General features: G+C 48.2%; 1 protein-coding gene across 3 annotated transcripts in view; it reads right to left on the bottom strand.

Annotated features, from left to right (window-relative positions):
* The window catches only part of DPY19L4 (dpy-19 like 4), a 617659-nt gene that overhangs the window by 27619 nt on the left and 568050 nt on the right, over positions 1 to 21990 (bottom strand). For all 3 annotated transcript variants that reach the window (XR_015309916.1, XR_015309917.1, XM_086966015.1), the window contains exon 18: positions 12850 to 13008. Coding sequence is in view for 1 of the 3 variants with exons in the window: in XM_086966015.1 (XP_086822141.1) it covers positions 12850 to 13008 (159 nt within the window). In the remaining 2 variants the exon portion in view is untranslated. The remainder of the gene's footprint in view (positions 1 to 12849; positions 13009 to 21990) is intronic.

Genomic DNA, 21990 nt, shown 5'->3' with positions numbered 1-21990 from the left:
TCTGACTCCCTCTCTCTGTCTCCCTCTCTCCCTCTGCCCATCTCCCTCTCTCCCTCTGTCTGTCTGTCTCCCTCTGTCTGTCTGTCTCCTTTTGTCTGTCAACCTCTGTCTCCCTCCCTCTATCTGTCTCATTCCCTGTGTCTCCCTCCCTGTGTCTCCCTCCCTGTGTCTCCCTCCCTGTGTCTCCCTCCCTGTGTCTCCCTCCCTGTGTCTCCCTCCCTGTGTCTCCCTCCCTGTGTCTCCCTCCCTGTGTCTCCCTCCCTGTGTCTCCCTCCCTGTGTCTCCCTCCCTGTGTCTCCCTTCCTGTGTCTCCCTTCCTGTGTCTCCCTTCCTGTGTCTCCCTTCCTGTGTCTCCCTTCCTGTGTCTGTCTCCCTCCCTCCCTCCCTCTCCGTCTCTCTGTCTCTGCCTCTATCGGTCTCTGCCTGTCTCTTCCTCTATCGGTCTCTGTCTGTCCCTGCCTCTGTCGGTCTCCCTCTCTTTGTTTCCCTCCCTCTGCCTATCTCTCTCCCTTTGTCTGTCTCCCTCCCTCCCTCTGTCCATCTCCCTCTCTCCCTCTGCCCATCTCCCTCCCTCCCTCTGCCCATCTCCCTCTCTCCCTCTGTCTGTCTCCCTCTGTGTCTCCCTTCCTCTGTCTGTCTCCCTTCCTCTGTCTGTCTCCCTCCCTCTGTCTGTCTCCCTCCCTCTGTCTCCCTCCCTCTGTCTGTCTCCCTCCCTCTGTCTGTCTCCCTCTCTCCCTCTGCCCATATCCCTCTCTCCCTCTGCCCATCTCCCTCTCTCCCTTTGCCCATCTCCCTCTCTCCCTCTGTCTGTCAGTGTCCCCCTGTCAGTCTCCCCCTGTCAGTCTCCCTCTGTCTGTCTCCCTCCCTCTGTCTGTCTCCCTCCCTCCCTCTGTCTGTCTCCCTCCCTCTGTCCGTCTTCCTCCCTCTGTCCGTCTCCCTCCCTCTGTCCGTCTCCCTCCCTCTGTCCGTCTCCCTCCCTCTGTCCGTCTCCCTCCCTCCCTCGGTCTCTCTCCCTCCCTCGGTCTCTCTCTCTCTCTCTGTCTCTCTCTCAGTCTCTCACTCTGTCTCTCACTCTCTGTCTCTCACTCTCTGTCTCTCACTCTCTGTCTCCCTCTCTATATCTCCCTCTCTATATCTCCCTCTCTATATCTCCCTCCCTACCTCCCTCCCTCCCTCCCTCCCTCTATCTCCCTTCCTCTCTATCTGTCTGCTCTCTGTCTGCCTCGGTCTCCCTCCCCCTCCCTCCTGTCTCCCCCCTCCCTCCCTGTCTCCCTTCCCCTCCCTCCCTGTCTCCCTCTCTCTCCCTTCCTCTCCCTCTGTCACCCTCTGTCTCCCTTTCCCTCCCTCTGTCTCCCTCTCAGTCTCTCTGCCTCTATCTGTCTGTTCCTGTCCCTGCCACTATCTGTCTCTGTCTGTCCCTGTCTCCCTCTCCGTCTCTCTGTCTCTGCCTGTCTCGGTCTGTCTCTGCCTCTATCTGTCTCTGTCTGTCCCTGTCTCTACCTCTATCTCTCTTTGTCTCTATCTCTGTCTGTCTCTGCCTCTATCTGTCTCTGTCTGTCTATGTCTGTCTATGTCTCATTCTGTCCCTGTCTCTATCTCTGGCTCTCTCTCTCTGTCTCTCTATTTGTTGGTCTCTATCGCGGTCTGTCTCTACCTCTATTTGTCTCTATCTGTCTCTGAACCTATCTGTCTCTGATCCCTTTCTGTCTCTGACCCTATCTAGCTCTGTCTGCCACAGCCTCTATCTGTCTCTGTCTCTATATGTCTTTATCTGTCTCTATCTCTCTCTGTCTCACCTCAACCGGCTCTCACTCCCTGCTGCCCTTTGTCACCTCAACCGGCTCTCACTCCCTGCTGCCCTTTGTCACCTCACCCGGCTCTCACTCCCTGCTGCCCTCCATCACCTCACCTGGCTCTCACTCCCTGCTGCCCTCCCACCTCACCCGGGCTCTCACTCCCTGCTGCCCTCCCACCTCACCCGGGCTCTCATTCCCTGCTGCCCTCCCTCCTCACAGGGCTCTCACTCCCTGCTGCCCTCCCACCTCACCCGGGCTCTCACTCCCTGCTCTGCCCTCCCACCTCACTGGGCTCTCACTCCCTGCTGCCCTCCCACCTCACACGGGCTCTCACTCCCTGCTGCCCTCACCCGGGCTCTCACTCCCTGCTGCCCTCCCACCTCACCGGACTCTCACTCCCTGCTGGCCTCCCACCTCACCTGGGCTCTCACTCCTTGCTGCCCTCCTACCTCAACGGGCTCTCACTCCCTGCTCTGCCCTCCCACCTCACCGGGCTCTCACTCCCTCCTACCCTCCCACCTCACCCGGGCTCGCACTCCCTGCTGCCCTCCCACCTCCCTCACCTGGGCTCTCACTCCCTGCTGCCCTCCCACCTCACCGGGCTCTCACTCCTTGCTCTGCCCTCTCACCTCACCGGGCTCTCACTCCCTGCTCTGCCCTCCCACCTTACCCGGGCTCTCACTCCCTGCTCTGCCCTCCCACCTTACCCGGGCTCTCACTCCCTGCTCTGCCCTCCCACCTCACCCGGGCTCTCACTCCCTGCTGCCCTCCCACCTCACCGGGATCTCACTCCCTGCTGCCCTCCCCTCACCTGGGCTGTCACTCCCTGCTGCCCTCCCACCATATGGGGCTCTCACTCCCCGCTGCCCTCCCACCTCACCCAGGCTCTCACTCCCTGCTGCCCTCTCACCTCACCGGGCTCTCACTCCCTGCTGCCCTCCCACCTCCCTCACCTGGGCTCTCACTCCCTGCTGTTCTCCCACCTCACCGGGCTCTCACTCCTTGCTCTGCCCTCTCACCTCACCAGGCTCTCACTCCCTGCTATGCCCTCTCACCTCACCCGGGCTCTCACTCCGTGCTGCCTTCCCACCTCACCGGGCTCACACTCCCTGCTGCCCTCCCCCTCACCTGGGCTCTCACTCCCTGCTGCCCTCCCACCTCACCGGGCTCTCACTCCTTGCTCTGCCCTCTCACCTCACCGGGCTCTCACTCCCTGCTCTGCCCTCCCACCTCACCCGGGCTCTCACTCCCTGCTGCCCTCCCACCTCACCGGGCTCTCACTCCCTGCTGCCCTCCCACCTCACCCGGGCTCTCACTCCCTGCTGCCCTCCCACCTCACCGGGCTCACACTCCCTGCTGCCCTCCCCCTCACCTGGGCTCTCACTCCTTGCTCTGCCCTCCCACCTCACCGGGCTCTCACTCCTTGCTCTGCCCTCTCACCTCACCGGGCTCTCACTCCCTGCTCTGCCCTCCCACCTCACCCAGGCTCTCACTCCCTGCTGCCCTCCCACCTCACCGGACTCTCACTCCCTGCTGCCCTCCCCCTCACCCGGGCTGTCACTCCCTGCTGCCCTCCCACCTCACGGGGCTCTCACTCCCTGCTGCCCTCCCACCTCACCCGGGCTCTCACTCCCTGCTCTGCCCTCCCACCTCACTGGGCTCTCACTCCCTGCTGCCCTCCCACCTCACACGGGCTCTCACTCCCTGCTGCCCTCACCCGGGCTCTCACTCCCTGCTGCCCTCCCACCTCACCGGACTCTCACTCCCTGCTGGCCTCCCACCTCACCTGGGCTCTCACTCCTTGCTGCCCTCCTACCTCAACGGGCTCTCACTCCCTGCTCTGCCCTCCCACCTCACCGGGCTCTCACTCCCTCCTACCCTCCCACCTCACCCGGGCTCTCACTCCCTGCTGCCCTCCCACCTCCCTCACCTGGGCTCTCACTCCCTGCTGCCCTCCCACCTCACCGGGCTCTCACTCCTTGCTCTGCCCTCTCACCTCACCGGGCTCTCACTCCCTACTCTGCCCTCCCACCTTACCCGGGCTCTCACTCCCTGCTCTGCCCTCCCACCTCACCCGGGCTCTCACTCCCTGCTGCCCTCCCACCTCACCGGGATCTCACTCCCTGCTGCCCTCCCCTCACCTGGGCTGTCACTCCCTGCTGCCCTCCCACCATACGGGGCTCTCACTCCCCGCTGCCCTCCCACCTCACCCAGGCTCTCACTCCCTGCTGCCCTCCTACCTCACCGGGCTCTCACTCCCTGCTGCCCTCCCACCTCCCTCACCTGGGCTCTCACTCCCTGCTGTTCTCCCACCTCACCGGGCTCTCACTCCTTGCTCTGCCCTCTCACCTCACCAGGCTCTCACTCCCTGCTATGCCCTCTCACCTCACCCGGGCTCTCACTCCGTGCTGCCTTCCCACCTCACCGGGCTCACACTCCCTGCTGCCCTCCCACCTCACCGGGCTCTCACTCCTTGCTCTGCCCTCTCACCTCACCGGGCTCTCACTCCCTGCTCTGCCCTCCCACCTCACCCGGGCTCTCACTCCCTGCTGCCCTCCCACCTCACTGGGCTCTCTCTCTCTGCTGCCCTCCCCCTCTCCCGGGCTGTCACTCCCTGCTGCCCTCCCACCTCACGGGGCTCTCACTCCCTGCTGCCCTCCCACCTCACCCGGGCTCTCACTCCCTGCTGCCCTCCCACCTCACCGGGCTCACACTCCCTGCTGCCCTCCCCCTCACCTGGGCTCTCACTCCTTGCTCTGCCCTCCCACCTCACCGGGCTCTCACTCCTTGCTCTGCCCTCTCACCTCACCGGGCTCTCACTCCCTGCTCTGCCCTCCCACCTCACCCGGGCTCTCACTCCCTGCTGCCCTCCCACCTCACCGGACTCTCACTCCCTGCTGCCCTCCCCCTCACCCGGGCTGTCACTCCCTGCTGCCCTCCCACCTCACTGGGCTCTCACTCCCTGCTGCCCTCCCACCTCACCCGGGCTCTCACTCCCTGCTCTGCCCTCCCAACTCACCCGGGCTCTCACTCCCTGCTCTGCCCTCCCACCTCACCGGGCTCTCACTTCCTGCTCTGCCCTCCCACCTCACCGGGCTCTCACTTCCTGCTCTGCCCTCCCACCTCACCGGGCTCTCACTCCTTGCTGCCCTCCCACCTCACCAGGCTCTCACTCCTGCTGCCCTCACCCAGGCTCTCACTCCCTGCAGCCCTCCTTCCTCACCGGGTTCCCACTCCCTGCTGCCCTCCCACCTCACCTGGGCTCTCACTCCCTGCTGCCCTCCCACCTCACTGGGCTCTCACTCCCTGCTCTGCCCTCCCACCTCACCGGGCTCTCACTCCCTGCTCTGCCCTCCCACCTCATCGTGCTCTCAGTCCCTGCTGACCTCCACCCTTCCCCCCCCTGTGTGTCAGCCTGGGCTGACACAGCTTCCCAGGCACAAACACAGCCGCACCCCAGTACTTCACAGGTCTTTAAAAGACCATGTGTTTGTTAATGAGGCTTTGTTCACCTCTTAGCGCCCCTGCAGCTCCACTCTGACTGTGGCTGGAATCGCCCGGCCCCACAGAGAAGTCTCTCTGATTCCGCACAGCTGCAACCGGTGGAGTTTGCTGAAGCTTAAAAAACAGAACACAGGTGCGATGTCTATAAGGTCCGCGGGCCACCAAGGCGGGCTTGCCGGGCCGCTACCTGCCCACGAGCCGTACTTTGAGTACCGGTGAGCTAGACAGTTGGCAACCAACCAGATCTTGTGCATCTGTGCTCAGGACCACCGTTGTACAGTTTTTCTACAGAGAAGGTGCAACCCCTCTCCCTTCTACTTGTTGATGTACCACATCATGGTTATGTTGTCTGCCAAGATTTGGAGAGCTCGACTGCAAAAGAAAGGACTTCAGCACCAGCCAAATTGCATAGATCTCTAGTTGCTCCAGATGTGTACCACATCCTAGAGTGAAAGAACGAGTTACTTACCTTCAGTAACACCCTTTTTTATGGGTACTCTATATAACCGCAGATTCTCACAGATAGAATTTTCCTAAGGCAAACGACTGCATCCGGAACCTTTTCACAGCAATTTTGTGCCGCAAGAAGGTACCACACACCTCCTCTGTGACTCTGCATAGGCTTTGTTCCAACCCAGAAGTGACAGAGTGGAGCAACACATAAGCATCACTTCTGTCTGCTGACATCAGGTTCTTAAGTGTTGCTTTCTGCGCCTTCTAATGCGGAGCACAAAACAAATGTTGGTACCAGTGTGCAAATCTGTAACTTAAGACCTTTTTAGACAGACAACTTCAAAGAACGGGGTGGTAGAATGGCAGTTAGGAAATTAGTGGTTAGGTGAAGTACTTACCAGAACAACTGTTACTGAAGGTATGTAACTTGATCTTCTGATGGATACTTATAATCACAGATCACTCACCATTAGAATAGAACCATCACTAGATGCCATTCAAGGTTCCTTTCCCAGGCAGTGTTTCTTGTAGTTTTACTATGAAATTCTTACCTTGGCAGAATTCACAGGTAGATGGGTAAGACTAGTGGGCCTAGGCATTCCTGTCCATTGTACATTTCTGGACCTAATACCACACTTTAGTCTACCCAGTGCTCATTGGTATGATAAATGTAAATGCTTAAAGCTCTTTTACGATCCAACCAAAGGGACCTCTCCTCCTCTTTTGAGGGGTGAGGCAGGGCAAAGAATGCTAATAGAGTGATGGGTTGCCCAACATGGGAGAGAGTCATGACTATCAGCAAGAAGGTTGCCCGAATTTTCAACACCAGAAATAGGTGGTGTAATGAGACTTTACAAATAGAGCCTGGAGTTCACTTACGCAATAAGCTGAAGTGACTACAATTTGGAAGACAATCTTTAAGGTCAGAAGATCCAATGAGCAGCTGTGCATCGGCTCAAACAGAGTAAACATGAGAAACATCAAGACCAAGTCAAGGTTTCACTGTGGCATCACAAACAGTTTAAAAGGGAATGTGTGTAAAACCTTTAACAAACCGCATCACAACAGGTGATTTAAACAAGGACGATTGGTCCACCAAACCCAAAAGGCTAAATAATAACCTTTAGTAGTGTCCACTGAAAAGCCTTGCTGGTTAAAAGACAGAACAAGCAAAAATTACACAATTTGGCTTGTAAGTGGTTGATCTTGAGGACTCCACACCAGGCCGTACATTTTTCCCGGAGCCTGACATAAATGGAGTCCGTAGACAGATGCCTGGCAGCAAAGGTGACATCCACAACCTCAGGTGTTAGATCGAAAACAGTCAACTACTGCCGCTCAACCTCCACGAATGGAGGTGCATATTGCAGTGGTTTGTATGCAGAATCTTACCCTGCTGCTGCAACAGAAGATCCTCCTGGAGCAGTAACCAGACAGAGGGACAGACACTAATGCTCAGAGGTTCCAGGTACCACACTTTCCTAGCCCAATCCGGAGCCAGTAGGATGACTTGGGCCAGTTGCTTGTTATCTTCTTCAGAACTCGGGGAAGGAGAGGCAGAGGAGGGAAGGTCGGGAGATGCCCTCTGCCACCTTGGGATGCTGTCACAATTTATGATCTAACAGGCACCCCCTGCTGAGCTTGTCCCCCCTGGCATTCAAACATCCCGCCAGATGGTTCACAATCAGTGATGCGCCCTAGCACACCAGCCAACTCCAGAGGCACCGAGCTTTTTGGCACAGGACCAAGGTCCCTACTCCACACTGTGTGTTGCAGAACCACAAAGCGATGGGGTTGTCCGTGAGAACCTGTACCAGCATTCCCTTTATTAATGGCAGGAAGGCCATCAGCTCCAGACAAATGGCACCCATTTCCTACACATTGATATGGGGCTATGTTTCAGCCAGAGATCAGAGTCTTCAGATCTCTACCTCCACCAGATAACCTTCCCAACCCAGTATTGATGCATTTGCCACCACTTTAAGGTTTGTGTCGGGAAGGTATAGAGCTCTGCTACTGATCCAATTGTGGTCAAGCAGCCACCATTGCAGATGGTGTAGGGTCACCTCTGAAACCTGGATGGCAGGCTGCCTTGGTGCTGGTCCACTGGAAGTTCAGATTCCACTGCAGAGGCTGCATATGCCATCTGGCGTAGTCGACGAGCAGGAGGCTAATAGGCCAAGAAGCCTCAGAGCTGCTCCCATTGAGATTCAGGACCAAAGTTAAAATCGGGATCATAGCCTGAATGTTCCAGACTCATTGTGGCATACAGAGTCCCCTGTACTGTACTGTGTCCAAGACTGCTCTTAATAAAGGAAGCCTCTGCAAAGGAGTCAGGTGTGACTTTAGCTTGTTGATGGTGAACGACAACTATGTTAAGAGGCTTAGTCATTGTCTGGAGTTTGTCTACGACTGACTGTTGGGAGCTCCACTTCAACGGCTACTTATCAAGGTAAGACAAAACTGATATCTCTGATATTTAAAGATGGGCAGCAACCATTACCATCACCTATGTGAACAACAGAGGGACACTGGTGAGACTGAAAGGGAGCAAGTGTAACTGACAATGCTCCTGGCTTACCTTGAACCACCAGTAACATCTATGGGACTGCATGATGGGAATATGAATATGTGTGTCCAGTAGTTCCAAGGCCACTAACCCATCACACATATCCAGGGCAGACAGAAACTGGACCAGATTGAGCATTCTGAATTTGTCCTTCCATAGGAAGACATTCAAAGGGCGAAGATCGAAGATAAGTTAAAGCCCTCCATCCTTTTTTTGGCACAAGGAAATAGCATGAGTAACAACCAGTCCCTATTTCCATGCACAGAACCCTCCCAATGGGGCCTTTGGGGAGTAAAGCTTGTACTTTCTGCTTTAGAATTGAGAGATGCACATGCAAGATCCATTCTGGTATGGGAGGGAGGTGCGTTGGGGCAGAAAGAAACAATGGGGCATTAACCATGCTGAACAATCTGGAGGACCCATCAGGCGGATATGATGGAATGCAACCCTGGGAGAAATTACTGGATTCTGTCTCCCACAGGGGGGGTTGTGAACCATTAGTAGCAAGCTGAAGGGGCTAAAAGCTGTTGCCACAGGGAAAGGGGACGGGGAGGTCTGATGACAGGATGACCGGCACCTTGCCTGCCTAGTTCAAGTCCCTAGCCACAAAAGAACTGGGGTGACAGCATAGGGTCTGGGGACATTGGCAATTCCTGTACACCAACACCCTTGAGTAGTCTATCAATTTCCTAAACTGGTAAGGAAACTGTGTTGCAGGGATCCAAAGACCCAGAGAGGGTGCTGTGGCCCTACTCTCCTTAGAAAGTTCCAAGGCAGAATCCGCTTATTCACTGAATAGGCGTCAACCACAGACATGTATATTCATAATGGAGACCTGCACATCACCTGAGAAACCTGTGGATCATGGCATAGCTACAGCACGCCACACTGGTGTCAAGCGCTCGTCCCAGACAATCTGTCGTATTAAGGCCAGCACAAATCATTTATTTGGCGAGCCATCTTCTCCAGAGACTTAGTCTTGAGGAGGCAGTCAACCAAGTATGGAACACTGGGAAACCCAAACGTCTGAGATGGGCGACAATTACTTCCTTCCCCTTTGTTTTCACTCATAGAGGTTGTTTGCTCTGAAAGGAAAATCCTCTCCTGAAAGCCCAATGCTTTCAGAACTTAGGTTATCACTGCTGTTGTGTTTGTAAACCCAGCGGCTAAGTGGTGGCTGTGCTTTCCTTAAGCCCCGCCAGTGTCTGGATGTGGGTGGGAAAGTCAGAGTTCCTAAGCCTAGCACAGTGCTGAAGTACAACAGACATCCTTATAGACAGCGCTCTAAATCCTGCTGTGTTGAGGCCAGACTGAATAACTTCTTGGGCCGTCACTTGTCTGTCTTTCACCATCTCTGTGAAGTGTGACTGGAGATGGTCTGGTAGGTTTCGAAGGCGAAATTGTGTCATGTCCGACAGGATGTGGGAGTTTTCAGGCAGGAGGTAGCATTTAGAGACTTAAACACCATGCTCCCCCTAAAAAAGACTTTTAGGAATCCAGCTTGACCTTTTTAGATCTCAGATCTGAGGGGGTGGTAGGGAACACCCCATGAGACTGTTTTGATTAACAAGATGTCTGAATGACTGGACTCTCTGGTGAATGATGTGATCACAAAAAGGCTGGGTCACGGGGAGCCGGCCTATACCTCCTGGTAACCAAGCAACTATCTGTTAGCCTATTAGACTTCGCCGCTACAGAAGGGAGGGGAAGTGCTAGGACTTCTGCCACTTTATGCATGTAGCATGATAAGAGATGACCTGCGGGAGAATATAACTCCTATTCAGGGGAGATGTAAACACTACAAGCTTCATGAGAGTGGCCAAGTCCGGTCCATAGTAAAAGAGTTGCTATCTTTGTTTTCCGTATCTGGAATCTTCTAAAGGGTGGGAATCTCCTGCAAAATAAGAAACAACCTTCATCCATTAGATATTATGCTTCTCACTTGGATCGATGATCGTTGAGTGAAAATGTGTTCATAGCTGAGATGGGGAAGCACCGGAACTGAGTTGATGGTGCGTTAGGGGAGAGGTGTGGTGAAGCGGCCAAGGCAGCAGACTTCGGAGCACAGGGCTCACGGTTCGATCCCCAGCTCAGGCGGCAGATCAGCTCAGCACCATGCGACTCTCGGCAATAGCTCACTTAATTTCCACAACGGCCCCCAGCACCTTGAGACCCGTAAGGGTGAGTAGTTCGTGCTTTACAAATACTGGATTTATGATTTACAAATGGGAACTGATGTCAGTGCATCTACGAGGGGCTATTTATAGTTCCAGAGATGACAGAGTGGTAGTTTTCGGCACCAAGATGCAGACAGTGCCACCTACCGGTGCAGAGAGCTATTGAAAAGTTTCTGTATCAATATATTCAAACAATGAAGAATCTACAGGCAGATGTATGCACCAGAAACCCTGAAAATGAAAGGCAGTTACAACAATTACATGCTTTCTTACCAACTAATATTCAGAGGATTGCCTTCCTTTCTTTTCAGTTACCTTCTTATTGTTTTTTTCCAGTATAGTACAATCTTAAGACTTCTCCATCCAAGAAAAATCCACACGTGTCTAGAGCTATAGAGTTGGGAGGACGTTTTCTGTGCTTCCAGCCAATAATGTTTCATTTCATGATAAGATATATCGACCAGTAACTGCTACAGTCTGATAAATCCTACTGTGATTTTAGAATGACTAAAAAGGTTGTCTCTTACACCATGGAGGTAATTTTAACTCCCTCATGAAAGGAGGTGAAGACTTTCTGTTAAAAACAATATTTGATCATTTTCATGTACTAAATAGAATCTTGGAAGATTATGTCAATTGGATTTTGGCAAATTAATTCAGACGGGTAAAAGGCACATCTAATGTTGTAACACCTACTGCATGAAATGTATGAATCCAGTCCAAGTCAGTCTATTCAAACACATCAAGATACCATGATCAAGTCGATACCCAAGCAGCCACACATCCCCATTCTGGAAAACATGTTTAGCTAGCGTAACCACGTGTAATAATGATAATAATAATTCCAATAACACACAGGTACCACCGTTTGCTATAAATTGTTATCACAGAGCGTCTTCAGAGAATTTCAACATTGTCACCAACATTCTGCCTGTGGTTAGTCACTGGTATACTACATATCTGAAAATACAGAAACTCCAATCCGCCTGACAAAAATGTAGACATGAGATATTAAACAGGACTTTTTCCCCTGAGACACTAAGAAGATGGCGATATTATAAACAGGAACAGCAGCATTGTATTGGTAAAATGTTAGGGATGTCCTATGACATCATACGACCTTTGATCCTGATCACAGAACAAAGACCACTAATATTTTTATAACACTCTTTAGTAAACTATTGATTGTTGTTTTTGCTAATGCATCTTGTAAAACAAATCTATCACTAGCGAAGCAGTGTAATACTGCTACAAGTTTAAGAATGAGATCAAACTGAACACTGCAATTAAAGAAGTGTTGCAGCTAGGTAAAATGTTTGAACATCCAGCTATTAAAACAAGCAAATCTTAAGTGTAGGAGATAGTAACTGGATTTGTTAAACCGAACACATTCCACATTGGTTATGGCACGGCAACACTATGGAATATGCTTCCAATGCATATCAGGTCTGCAAGTTCACTAGCCTTATTCAGAAAGAGTATTAAAACCTGGTTATTCCAGAACTAGTGTCTTTGTCTTTTGGACTTCCTTTAGCTTTTAGTGCCAAGACAACTCCAGGTATTCGTGAACTCAATAAGTTACATTAACATAATATAACATAACATGGTACACAAACTGCAACATAAGATTAGCAATCCGGCGTAATACAGCTCCCTCTGATGGTGCAACACATGGCCCAAAATGAATACATATCTCACAGGGATCAGGTATGTTGATTTCTAGGGATCCCTCCTGACACTTTACAGGGAGCCTCTGATTTCTGTGTATTTCACCATTTTTGAAATTGTTGTTCTTAGCTACCAATACAAACCTTTAGCTGTAGGGCGTATTTGGAAGGGTATTACAGTATGAAAATGTTTTAAAGAATCCAAATATAACATATAATGAAAAGACGATGAGTCTACTTGAGGAAACAGTCAGATGATGCGCCACTTTGCAAACTGCCAGTCTGGTCACTTGCAGAGGCCTCTAGCAGCCTCCCTGGGCTCTCAGAATCATTGAGTAGAAGTTGGAAGCCTACAGTGAGGACATCAATGTCTGCACATGTTGGGGTAGTTGTTTTCATTGACCATGGACAACTCAGGGAAAAGCATACAAAGTTTTACAATGGCTCTAAATCCTTAAGAATGACATAGTGACTGCCCTTTAAGTGGTTGTTCATGCTTTGCACATTTTGCTTACAAGACAGACGTTTTCAGAAGTGCTAGCAGTTAATTCAGAGTTAGACAGGCAATTTGAAGCCAGGCCAGGAGCCGTGCTCAGTCTATCTTGTGGCACAGATTCACTTTAGATTACCGCATACAACACTTTTAGGAAACCATACACAGTCGGCTTTGACGCACTACGTACATGACCATTAGCGATATCCAATAAATCCTTAACCCGGCAGCCTCGCGCTGTGGCCATCTCGCTGCAGATAGAATCTTCAATAACCACATAATTGGCTTTATATGATGTCAGTATTTTGTATATATCCTCTGCAGACCTCATGCTGTAGATTTGATAAACCTGCAAATTGAAAATAACACCGCTATGAATTACCAACACCTCCTAGGACTATATCATTAAATGTGTTAAACAGATAAATCTTTCTCTAAAAGCTACCTTGCAACAATGCCATATTTTGTAGGGTAAAATGCACAAATACATTTATTCCTAGACATTTAGCAAATCCTTTTTCAAAGTATTGGGAAAATACTGTAAAAGATTTGTGTGCAGAGACAATTGTAGGTATGAAGTCTGCCTCCGTATCTGGTACTTCTTGACGACTATCTTTAAATCATAGTTCAAAATTATATACAGGTGAGTGAACATATGTACATAATTTTCCACACGTGATCAAACATTATATTCCAAGGTACTACAGAACACGCAGCTACAAATAATGTTGCAAAACATATGGACGTTTTAATTTTGTTGAAACCCCCCCCAAAAACGTGATGGGTGGAATGCTTGTATTAATCTTAGCTAGTGACCTAGCGGGCAAAAGACTATGACCTGGAGTACAAGTTGAGTAGTAACTAGTGCCTGAGATTAACTAAAGCACTTCACAGCTCACATTTTCTTTTTCTAAGTGAGACTCCATATGGGTGACAGGATCTGCCCAGATGTATGTCTTGTGCTCAATTTGCCACTGGACTGAAGATAGGCTTGGGATGCCTTGTGTTCTAAGCTGGAGGGTAATCTAGTTTGTTCCTATTGGAGCAGGGAGCAGGGTCCAGGCTTATCTGCATATAGGTGGTTACTACGTACAGTCGCACACTGGACATAAAAACAATGTACTACAGTGCAGCCCTCAGAAATCTCCAGCAGCTAGGATTAAGTAAACAATTCTATTGATACAAAGCAGACCTGTCTGATAGAAAAATACCTATTGCGATCGTACAAGAACTTACAGTAGGCTTAAAGCGTGCCCATTGTTTACCATTGGTTGCCATTATTGTCGCACTACGTTGCTTGCTTCCTATTTGATGGCTTCTTATTTAGTGCCCATCATGTGTTTGCCCTCGAGGGAGGACAGCCTCTTCACTTCTGCCCTTCCAACGCTCAACTTTAGGAAGGATAGGTTACTTACCCTGTAGGCGTGTGTTCGTGGAATATAGTGCTGTAGATTTACATGCTCTGCAAACTCTTGCCATCTAGTGTGGTGTCCGGAGTTGTGCAAATTGTTTTTCTTCGAAAAAGTATTTCCAGTCACAAGGTCTAGTTAGTGACTTCCCCTCCTGGTGGTAATGCACACCCCATCGTTAAGATTGTTTTCCCACAGGCGGGTGAGAAAGCAGTGTAAAGTTTGTGTTTTTAATGCAGTTACCATGCTAAAGGTATTAAAAAAAAAGGGGGGGGGGACCTAGTAAATGTAAGGAACTGCAATGGCCACAGGTGTCCGTGGATGAGTGTAGGAGTATGTGAATCTACAGCACTACATATCATGAACAGATGCAACAGGATAAGTAATATATTCAGTTAAATGGCACGTGTGGCTATGGATACACAAGCCCTGCAGACTGTAAAGCAGTCTCTCCTGATAAGCGATGTCTAACCTGTGGGTGTTGCAGTGGTTTGAAAGAGAGTACGTAGCACAGCCTGTCCTAAATTGGCATGTTGGTGTTCTAAAACATTCACATAATAATGGTTGGTGAGCGTGTGAGGTGTGGACCATGTTGCTGCTTACATATTTCAGCTTTGGGAATACATCCTCAAAAGGCTATGGTTGCTACCATTTTGCGAGTACAGTGTACTCTGGGAGGAACAGGTAAAGATCTTTTGGCCTTAGCATAGCAAGTCTGAATGCACTTAACTATCCATCTGGCTTTGCCTATTTTGAACTTAGGTTGCCTTTGTGTGGTGGTGAGAAGGTGACAAAAAGTTGCTTGGATCTTCTGAAAGTTTTAGTTCCATCAATGTAGAACAGAAGCGCTCTAATAAATGAGAAGCTCTTTCTGTAACAGAATCATGTTGATGGAAGGAAACTGGCAATTCAATGGACTAATTGATATGAAATTGTGAAACTACCTTAGGTAGGAATTTATGGTTGGTTCAAAGAACCACCTTGTCTTTGTGTATTTGGAAGAATGGTTCTTCTAAGTTTAATGCCTCGAGCTCACTAACACATCTGAGTGAAGTTATGGCGCTTACAAAATGCTACCTTCCCCAAAAAAAGCGGGCATGAGTGTAGAGGCTCAAAAGGAAGTCCCATGAGTCTGGTGAGTACTACATTAAGGTTTCATGGTTAAGGTGAATGGGAAATCCTGGGTGGAATAACACGTTTAAGTTCTCCTATGAAGGCTTTAATGACTGGAATTTTAAAGAGGGAAAGGTGTTGCCTATTTCAAAGATATGCAGCCATAGCAGTGACATGTAAGTGTATAGAAGTATATGCTAAACCCACCTTTTGGAAGTAAAGTAGGTTACAAATAATGTTTTGTACTGTAGCCATGAAAGGGTCGATTTGTTTTGTATGGCAGTAGCAAACAAAATGTTTTCATTTTGCTACATAGCAGGCCCTAGTGGTAGGTTTACGTGCTTCTATAAGAATGTCCATACATTCTGTTGGTAAGTTTAGGTAACCAAATTCTATGACCTCAGCAGCCAGATTGCTGGGTTTACAGATTTGGGATCGGAGTGTCTGATTTGTCTGTGATTTTGAGAAAGAAGTCCCAGCCTGTTGGGGAGCTTCTCATGTGGAACTACTGAAAGGTCTAGTAATGTTGTGAACCAAAGATGGCAAGCTCAAGTGGGAGCTACTAGGATCATTGCTAGAAACACCTGCATGAGTTTCCGAACCAGAAATGGAAGGAGAGAGAGAGGCGGAAAAGCATTAGCAAATATTTTAGATCAACTCATCCATATCACATTGCCCTTGGATAGTGGGTGTGGGAACATGGGGGCAAAGTTTGGGCATTTTGTGTTTTCTGCTGTGGTGAAAAGGTCTATTTGAGGAAAGCCCCACATTTGGAAGATCCCTACGTTTGAAGCTGAATTAGCAACCAATACTGGCCACTTCAGATAGAAACTTAGGGATCTTGTTTGACTCTGACCTTTCCTTCGCTACTCAAATGCGGCAGATCTCATTCTCCTGCTTCCTGAAGTTCAGGTCAGCTATGAAACTATTGCTCCTCCTGCCAGTAGAGAGCCGAAAGACCGTAGTCCATGCGCTTATGACATCGCGCTTGATTACGCTAACAGCTTATATATGGGTCTTCCGGCTTTCCTAACTCAGACTCCAAATGATACAGAATGCAGCAGCCAGGTTGATTTAATGGATACCCTTTTCGTCATCACATCTCCCCCATTTAAAGCAGCTTCAATGGCTTCCGGTTGCTAAGAGGGTTGAGTTCAAAGCCCCAACATTGGCATTCGGAGCCATTAGGGGCCATTAGGGGCAAAGGCTCACGATACCTGAGAAATAGGCTTAGTTGGTACCACCAGGAGTGAGCCTTGAGTTCTAATCATGTGCGACTCTTGAGCATACCTAGCTTTGCCAAGGTTCATCGGGGTGGCAGGTCATCTCAGTACGGACAGCCAGGCTTTGTCACACCTTGCTAAGCCAACATTGCAAGGCCAAGTCCGAACACTGTTTCAGAAAGATTTAAAAACCTGGCTCTTTAATCAAGTGTAAATATGAGTGGCCAGTCCTATTCTTCAGTCTTGCTTTTAAGCACTGGGGTGCCTTTGTTGAGGTAGCCATTTGCTGTAAAAATGTTTTTGATTGGGTAGGAGGACTTTGTGGGTGGAGTTCCCATTTGTGGACTTGTTGCTGTATCCTGCTGAGCAGATCTGCAAAGTTGTCGTCTGTTCCTGGAAGGTATTCTGCTAACTTATTAATGTGGTGATGTAGAGCTCAGTTCCAGACTGTCTGAGAAAGGTGTGGGAGTTTTGTAGACCGTCACCCCCTATTTGTGAAAATAATACATGGCTGTCATACCGTCTGTCTGGACTAGGAGAACCTTGTGAGTCAGGTGACGTAGGAATGCTTTCAATGCTGGGTGAACAGCTAGAAGCTCCAGGTAGTGGATGTACAGACAGGTGCTTGGTATCCCATAGTCCCTCCACTGTGAGGTCTTGTAGGTGAGCACATTATCCAATCGTTGATGCATCTGCTGTGAGAGTGATGTGTGCAACAGAATCGAGATAAGGCTGTCCTTTTAATATGCTGTTGGTGGTTCCACCACTGCGGAGAACAGTGAGTGTGGCAGTCTATTAACACTACCTCTGTCAACTGACCATGCGATTGGGTCTACTGACGAGCTAGACAATATTGTATTGGAGACTTACATGTAATCTGACATGGGGAAGGCAGGAAGCCATCATCCCTAGGAGTCACATGATCATATTTACTGTTAGTTGATGTTTGGTAGGAAACTGGGGCAGTATTGTGTGAAAGTTTTGATTTCTCACAGGATTGGGGAAGGCTAATCCTGTTTGGGTGTTCAGGATTGCTCCTAAGTAAGGTTGAACTTGTAATGGTTGTGGGTGAGATTTGGGGCTATTGATAGTAAACTCCAATTAGTGGAGGAGATCTATGGTGATCTGAATGTGCTGTTTGCACTGATGAAATGTGCTGGCTTTGATACACCAATTTTCCAGTTATGGGAATGCGCTGCAACCAATTGAAGGCAATTGGTGAACACTCGAGGTGCACTGGCTACTCCGAATGGCAATTCTTTGAACTGGTAATGTAGACCCGCTATGACAAATCTCAAGTATTTGTGATGAGCTGGGTGAATTGGCATGTGGCATCAGCATCCTTTAAGTCTAATGCTGCTGTAAAGTTACTTTTTGGAAAAGTGGAATGACATCCTGTAGGTTAACCACGTGGAAGTGCTCTGAAAGCATGCACTTGTTTAAGGGCCTGATATCGAAGATTGGCCTTAAAGCCAAATCCTTTTTGGGGATTAAGAAGTATAGAGAGTATAACCCTGATGTTGAAGATGGACGGACTCTATAGAACCTTTGAGTAGAAGAGCTTGAAGTTAATGTTTGTTGCTTGGGTGATATTTTGTGAACACGAGGAGGGATGTTGGGTGGTGGGTAATGAGTCCAGACATTAGCCATGTCGGATAATGACTAATATCAATTTGTCTGTGGCGATGGAATGCCAGGAGATTAAGGGCCAAGATTCTTAATGAAGAGGTGTTATGGACCTTAAGTCCACCCCCTCCTTGCTCCAGAGAACACCAAGGAATGCAACATACCAGCAAAGGAACGTGATAAGACAGACAGTTTACTGGTGGGGACACTGAATTACTGAGTTTCGACTTCAGATCCTAAGGCATTATCTAGTAAGGAGGGAGACATTACATGACCTGGCATATTATTCAGAACTTATGCAACCGTGCTGCTAGACAGCTGGGTATAGCTTAGGTAGGTTCTAAAAGTACAAGTTACTTACCTTAAGTAACGCTCTTGCTGGTAGGCACTCTATCTAGCCAAAGGTTTCTTCACCTTTTGAATATTCCTTAGACATCAGACTGGATCCAGAAACTTTTCTTTAGTACCTGTGCAAACAGAAAGGTGGTGCCTTGTGACTCTGCTCTGATGCTGTTCCGCTCTGGAAATGGCATTTGGGAGCTATATAGGAGTCATTCTTGTGCACTGTCAGTTTATTTCTTTTTTCGCCAATAGGCACAGATCTGGAGCTGCCTCTTCGTCTTTTTGAGACTTGTATCTCAAATTATTTTCCAGTGTGCAAGCTATGTCCCCCTCCAAAAACTAATTGCTATATTTTAATGCTTAGGAGATCTACTGGCTGCAACCCTGAAAATTTGGGGGTAACATAACACTTCCTTGTCATGGGCACAATTGAATTAGTATTACTCCTGCCTCAGTGCTAGCCCTTCACTGCTGGTAAATGATTCCGACCAACACCCCACAGGCCAGACTTGCCACCAACAGGCATGGTCAAAAGTCCCTTTGCGCCATTCTCAAAAAGCGTAAAGGCCGGCCATTTGGCCTGCTGTACTGCCAGCTGTGTTTTCACTTAACCCCTGCCCCCATTGTTGCCACTTATAGGTAGGATCAAAACTCACTAGGCTTCCCCTCATAGCCTGGCAATTTCCTCGTACCCTTCCTTTGTCAGCGCCGGCTGCTATTTTGCAAATGTGTAAGCTGAAGGTGCCATGCAATAATAAGAGTTTTCCTTAGCTCTAGTTCTATTTTGCGGGGTGCAGCCCACACAATTCAGGGATGATTCCCTTCTCTACAACAGCCCGAGGTTTAAGGTCTTAGGTGGTCTGCTAGTCAAGGAATATTCTCAGGTTTACTGGAGGTGAGATGAGCGGAGCAAACAGAGTTTGCATATGCTTCACTTGTCAGTCACAAGACCTTTCTACACTTGATGAGAGCCTTGGGAATAAGGGGGCAAAAGGAGGTGATTGTGTTTCTGCTGTCTGATCAACTTCAGAAACAGCTCAAAATAGCAGGTTTTTTTCTTACAAAGTGAGCAAAGAAATTAAATTGCAGAGCATGAATGGGGAAATAGCCAAACACTTACGAAGGACCTAAATACAATGTCCAATCTTAATGCAGCTACACAGGAGACATGATAATAAACCAGTTCAGGTTTCCACAAGCTAATGAACAATGCCATCCTAGTCCTCTTCAATACCCTACCCCCAAAGAAGCTGACCAACAGTTGTCCTCAATGAACATCAAACAGTGGTGGAGACCTTGAATGTAAGTCATCTTGGCAGCACTGCCATGATACAAACAAATAAAGGTGATAATGCCAGAGCCTTATATCAAGATATTCAAAGTGTGTGACTATGAGCGACAGTGCTCATTTACATGTCTTTTGGCTCCCAACATCATAGGTGTAATTTAACCAAACAGACATGTATGGAAATGCATGGTTATTTCAGGTTTGTATTGGTATTGACATGGAAGCCAATATACAGTACACAAACTGGGGTACATTTTAAAGCAGGGCTCTGAAAGAAAAGCATAGATGCTTAGATGTGTTAGTTACTGAGAATCTAACCATCTATAGAGGTTTGCTGTATTCCTTGCTCTGGCTACTTCCACTGTAATGCAGTTCACGTATTTCCTAATGCCCAAGAGTTTGCAGAGTTCTGTATCATTACAATTATTCATATTTCAGAACACACACATGTAAGCAGATAGCTGTGTGATAACATGAGGAAGAATTATTAGGCTTTGATTACAAGTAGAGCAAAATAGGGGTACCATTTATGGTACCTGGAACATACTGATTCCATGGGGTAGAGTACATTCTGGGTGCAGTAGATGCCACCTATTCACAGCTCAACAAGTCAGAATGAGACTCAGCATGTGGAACAAATGATCACTGCACAGATTACCACATGTTTGGAATTCCCAGGCCACTTACAATTTTATTGTCACCAGGTTTTTGCAACAGAAATCAGTTAGGTGAAATTCTTAGAGGTGTGGTCATTACATCACGATCTGTATGCTAGCTCCTATTTCCGTACAGACCTGGATTTACTCGATGAGCTGTAATTAAAGCCTTACTCTACAACTGGCATGCATGTGAGAATTATTTTAATCAGGGATAAATTAAAACCTTTTTGAGGAAAATCTGCCAGAATATTAGAGAGGCAAGTACAAAAAGGTATAGTTGCAAATATGGAATGTTTCTAAATCTTGAAACTGATGTAAACTTGACGACAGTACTTTTAATCACCACATAAAGCAGTGAAACACATTTTTAATAAATTTCTTTGTTCAGCAATAAATTATTATTAAATATTTTTCTTATTTATTGATTAGGTTAACACTACTAATGTTAAAGCGGAAGCACTACATCAAGAAAGCAGTCAACTCAATTTCTACAATGACACAAATACAAAAGTGTCAAACAAGAAAAACACAGAAACGCAATACTTTCCAGAAGTCTAAAAAAATTGCTACGGTGGCCTACTGCATATATTAAGTAGAGTTCGCCATAATAATTTCCAAATGTAAAATGTCATTGCAAACAGGTACATATTTATATAGGAGTTTTTTTTATTATACATCACCTTTTATTATTCTTGTTGGCCCAGTGCTTAGAATTTAATCCCGCAATGATCTTTTTTGCTTGTACACTGTATACCTTGCATTATATTTTTCAAGATAGATGCAAGGTCTTTTTTTCCCAAAGGACGTGTGCTGTGGCGTCATGTAAAAACTACCTCAGCAATAAAAGCTGCATATTCTGAGATTTTAGATTAAAGATACTGTGCTCGAGCCAATAACATTTGATTGATCCTCAGGCATAGGTATCCCTTCATCAATCCCACTAACCATAAGGAACCTAAGGTTGCTCTCCGAAGCTGGTCTCACCTCTGCCCCTCATGTCAATATAGTGTCAGAGGGTCTGATCACAGAGCTCTCCTTTCTGTATCAAACCCTACCGCTTCCACGCACTGACCACCAATTTGATATGAATGTGCATGAAAATATGGAGGTGGGGACGCACAATTATAACACCCCATTAAATACCTTTAATGACAATTAAATTCACGGTCTTGTGCACCATCCATAAGGCACACTGGAGCAAAAGGACTTGATTCCTACAGAAACTGTTCCTCGCCAGCCCCCCAAGTCCTTCACTCTATGTCTACCCGCGTGATCAAGCAAAGCTTGCTCAAGAGGATGAACCATGGAGGCATATCATCGAGAAAGCAAAGACCCAGATTCTGGAAGGCGCATAATCCACACCAAAGAGCTGAACCTAACTACAAGTAGTTTAGGAAACGTGAAAACTGAACTTTTCAGACTGGGATTTAACAGGCCTCAGCACAGAGGGGTTGCCCAGTGACACATACACATTTAAGGCAGTATACTCTCACCAAGCCCACCTGGCCTCCAACCTCCCCTTATCAAAGTAAACTGTTAACTTACACCTGTCAAGTGATCTGAAGTAACCGAACACTTCTAACACATAAATAAATGATCCAAAGGTCTATCTATGGATGCAGTTCTGTGAAAATTAAAATACATACATACGATCTAGATTGCTGATGTTTG

The sequence above is a fragment of the Lissotriton vulgaris genome, chromosome 4_1 (assembly GCF_964263255.1).
Source record: "Lissotriton vulgaris chromosome 4_1, aLisVul1.2, whole genome shotgun sequence".
Classification (NCBI taxonomy): domain Eukaryota; kingdom Metazoa; phylum Chordata; class Amphibia; order Caudata; family Salamandridae; genus Lissotriton; species Lissotriton vulgaris.
Note: the sequence above shows the minus strand (reverse complement) of the source record. Positions and strands in the feature narration are given on the sequence as shown.